This window comes from Coffea eugenioides, unplaced genomic scaffold (genome assembly GCF_003713205.1).
Source record: "Coffea eugenioides isolate CCC68of unplaced genomic scaffold, Ceug_1.0 ScVebR1_2416;HRSCAF=3440, whole genome shotgun sequence".
Classification (NCBI taxonomy): Eukaryota; Viridiplantae; Streptophyta; class Magnoliopsida; order Gentianales; family Rubiaceae; genus Coffea; species Coffea eugenioides.
Window position 1 is genome coordinate 35613 of NW_020862902.1, and position 4046 is coordinate 39658.

The 4046-nt window shown below is 38.1% G+C and overlaps 1 protein-coding gene across 1 annotated transcript; it reads right to left on the bottom strand.

Moving 5' to 3' along the window:
- Nucleotides 1-1647: 1647 nt before the first annotated feature.
- Nucleotides 1648-3293, bottom strand: LOC113756608. The gene is made up of 3 exons (XM_027300244.1): nt 2940-3293; nt 2062-2838; nt 1648-1803 (listed from the first exon to the last, which is right to left on the bottom strand). The coding sequence occupies exons 1-3, from the start codon at nt 3291-3293 to the stop codon at nt 1648-1650; spliced, it is 1287 nt and encodes a 428-aa protein (XP_027156045.1).
- Nucleotides 3294-4046: the final 753 nt, after the last annotated feature.

The following is a 4046-nucleotide window of genomic DNA, read 5'->3' on the forward strand; positions in this document are numbered from 1 at the left end:
CGCAAAATCTCGTCAGAGAGATTTAAAATAATACTGGACCTTGTCTTTTTATCTATCTCAACAAAATTTACATCTATCACACCCTCTGGCTTTTTCTCAATTTCCTGTATCGCTAGATCAACTCCGTTTTGAACCAAAATGACCTCCATCTTGAGCTGCCACATCCCAAGTTAATATTCCTATCAAATTTTTCGATCAAATTGACTTATGTCTACGGGGGGAGGAGGAGCAATATTTTATTATGAATAAAAGAGTACAAAAATGTTTTAGGAAAGTGTTCCTAACCCCAAAACATCTAATATTTAAAACACAAGAGAGCCCAAAATATTTTACTAAATAAAAAGGTTTAATGACCTAAAGGTCCAAATAGCCCACTAAAGATCTCTTGGTTTGGTGCACTTAATCCTATCATAGACCCACTATATTTATAAGCAACTAAGGAAAATGTTCCCTTATACAAAAAGCGATGTGGGACAACGCCACTTTAACAGAAACCTCTTGATACAACTCCAAGAATTGCTTAACAGCCTTCAAAGAATGCTTGGATAGACTAATAAAGATCATAGTGTCATCTGTAAAGGAAAGCAAAGGTATTTGACCTCCAAGAGATTAAAAAAAGGGTAAAATACACGGAACCCCCCTATCATTTAGAAACATACACATAAACGCCCTAAACTTCATAACTAAAGTAGAAATAGACCTATAACCGGCTGAGCGAACTACTAATGAAAAGATCGTGAGTTTCATTCCCAATCTACCCTTCAATTGTTATATAGAAGGCACTACATATTAAGGGAGAATAGATTTGAACCTATCAAAGAGTGAAAGGAAAAGGGGAGAAGATCTACTTCTGGGTATATCGAAGTCGCCATGTCCACTTCTGCAAATTTTGGAGGAGGTTTGACAGATCTAAGGTATGAATGGTCTCGGTGCTTCTGCAAGAAAAGAGCAAAAATCAAGATCGTGGAGTCCAACAAATCCTCAAAAGGTAGGCTGTATTACATTTGTGAATATCAATCTTGCTCCTTTTGGGCATGGTGCAATCCTCTAAGAAGGGATGGAATGGGCAATGAATGTACTAGTTAAAGTCCAGAAACAAGATTAGACGAAAGTTCTGGGTTCTCTCCAAGAGTGAACAGTAATGAAGGTATGTTGGCTGTGAACAATGGTGACATTTTGTTAGGGCTACATGCAAAGTTGAGCACGGTTGAAGGCACTATGGGGATGTTGAAAGTGATAATGATTTTGTCTCTTATTATTTGTTGTTTATCTCTAGTTATTGCTGCTTATAGAAAATAGTAATTTGGTTAGTGGCAGCATAATGATGTACCAAATAATGTAATGATTTTAGTTTATGAAAAAATTCTAAATTTTGTCATGGTTTGTATTCCTGTCTGAAAGAAAGATAATAACCATACAACCTGTTTACTCATGAACCAACTATAATTTGGATAGTTATAATATGATAACCACAATCCAATATATGGCATTACAAAAAAGAGCAAAAATGCCAATAATGTCATTACAAAAAAGAGCATCACTTACAAAATATGTTAATCCATTATACAATGTCTGCTCTAAAGATAGCATATATATCATTACAACTTGTTTACATGGACACAAGTCCTAAAAATAACATTCCTGATCCTAATTTTTCTTAAATCTTTTGGATCGAGAACTGGGGTTGTTATCAGTAATTGCAGCAGTGCTACTTTGCTGAGATGCTTGATGCACTGGTGCTTCTCTGGTTGGGGCTGAAGTGGAAGCTGTTGTTGCCCCTCCCTGGGTATTGCTTGCTGGAGCCTGCAACCAGAGTAAAAAATTTACTGCTAGAATAATTATCAAGAGTACATAGTGCAAGAAAAATTTAAGTACTTAAATGTACCTTATACAACTTGATTTGGGATGAGAAAGTTCCTTACAAGTTCTCCTATTATGGCCAGCTTTTAAACATCTCTTACAGTATACTGGCAACCCCTTTTTGGAAGCTCTTTGTGGATCTCTCGGTTCATCCGGACCTCTTCTCCTAAGTTTTTTAAGTCTCTCAGGTTATTTCTTCACAAATGGTGGATTTAATAGCTGCATTCCACTATCAATCCAGTGTTCTTTGGATGGAACAATTCTAATGCTATAAGCATATGCCCTCAAATATGCCTCTTTACTATAGCACTCATCGACATAGTTTTTAACCTTCATCCGCATGCTTTGAATGGCAGAAATAGCATGCACACATGGAATTCCAGTCAACTGGAATGCACCACATAAACAGCTTCTACGATGCAAGTTCACAACAGAGGTTCTGTTGAAACCATCAACCTCAAATGATTCAATACCATCAAATACAGCAATACAATGTCTGCTCTTCTCTACACTTTTGGCTAGCCTCTCAACAATGTTTGGACACAATTTGCCTCCATATTTCTCTATGCCTTGCCTCTTCAATATCAATCGTTGCATTAACTTTCTTCTGAAAAATTCAAGAAGAGTCACAATTGGCTCATCTCTTGCTTTTAAAATGTAGTTGTTGAAACTCTCATTCAGGTTGTTGACTGAAATATCAATCTTAGCAGCCATTCCATAATGTGCTCTAGACCACAAGTGATATGGCAACCAACCAGCAACAGTAAGGTTCTCTTCATTTTGTGGCTGAGCTATCTCCAAAGCATTCAATGCTCTCTTGAAATCATCAACATTAGTTGCTGATGCAGTAGCCCAAAACAATTCGCTCAGTTCACTGTCTTTGAACTTTGCCTTAAAATTCTCAAACAGATGCTTAAGGCAAAATCTCTGTTCTGCACCAGGAAATCGCTCATCTATAGCATGTACCAGTCCTTTTGCCTGTCAGAAATGAAGGTATAAGGCACTACATTGCCCCTTCCAATATGAGTAATCAGTTCCTTCAAAAACCAAGTCCAGCTATTATAGTTTTCTGCTTCAACAATGGCAATGGCTATGGGAAACATATTGTCATTCCCATCCCTTCCAAGTGCTGCTAACAGCTGACCTCCAAAGGGCTCCTTCAAAAAGCAATCATTTAGGCCAATGATTGGTCTACAACCTGCAAGAAAGCCCCTTTTAAGAGCACCCAAGCCATAGAACAACCTTTGAAATGTTGCCCTTTCCTTAATAGACCTCCTGTTTATTTGTATAGCTATATGACTGTGTGGATTTGACTGTCTAATCATGGCAACATAATCCCACAGCCGTTCATATTGCTCCATATCACAACCTTTGATTGCCTCCCTGGCCTTCCTCTTAGTCCTGTATGCTTTTTTGCTACTTATATTAACCATGAATCTTCTTCTGGCATCATTAATAATGCCATCCAAGATGAAATTAGGGTTATCTCGAACCTTCTCTTGAAACTTTCTGCTCAGATAAGTTGAGGTTGCATGCTTGTTAGTGTACTCTCTGCCGCAATGGTGCTCTCCCTTTAGTGTTTTGATCTGAAAAGTGTTAGTCCTATTAACTCTGCTTGCATGAATCCTCCAAGAACATCCTTTTGTACATTTGGCAGCTATCCTTCAACTGTTATTGTTGACATATAAAACTTCGTATCCCTCTCTAATGTTCCATTCCACAAGTGCTTCTCTAAATTTTGTAAAATGAGTGAATTTCTTCCCAACCTTTAATTCAAATTTTGGCTTGTTAAACTCCACTGAAGCATTAAAATATGAGTAGTCAGGTCCATTTTCATCACCAGAATATAGGAAGTCTTCATTTGCAGTCACAGGTTCATTCCATTCCTCACTGTCAGGGCCAATAGGTTGGTCTCCTCCATGCTAATGTTGTGCTGTGGACTCCTCACCTTGTGCTTCCTCATGTTGTTACTACTGCTCATTCAAGTCTTCAGTTTGCTGATGTTGTGTTGTGGACTCCTCACCTTGTGGTTGCTGATGTTGTTGCTATTGCTCATTCAAGTCACCAATTTGCTAATTTGTTTGAGGTACAGTTGAACCAGCAGTTGCAAAGATGTCCTCATCTGCTGCAAATTCTAGGCCCTCTCTCAACCAATCCGAATCAGGTTCTTCGTTTCCATCATTGTG

What these genes read in the sequence shown, in the direction of transcription:
- LOC113756608 (XM_027300244.1), bottom strand. Translation starts at nt 3,293, where the DNA reads ATGGTTAATATAAGTAGCAAAAAAGCATACAGGACTAAGAGGAAGGCC. An exon ending in TTCCCATAGCCATTGCCATT is followed by an intron (nt 2,839 to 2,939) that starts GTTGAAGCAGAA and finishes CATTTCTGACAG; the next exon opens with GCAAAAGGACTGGTACATGC. An exon ending in AGCTATTAAATCCACCATTT is followed by an intron (nt 1,804 to 2,061) that starts GTGAAGAAATAA and finishes CTCTGGTTGCAG; the next exon opens with GCTCCAGCAAGCAATACCCA.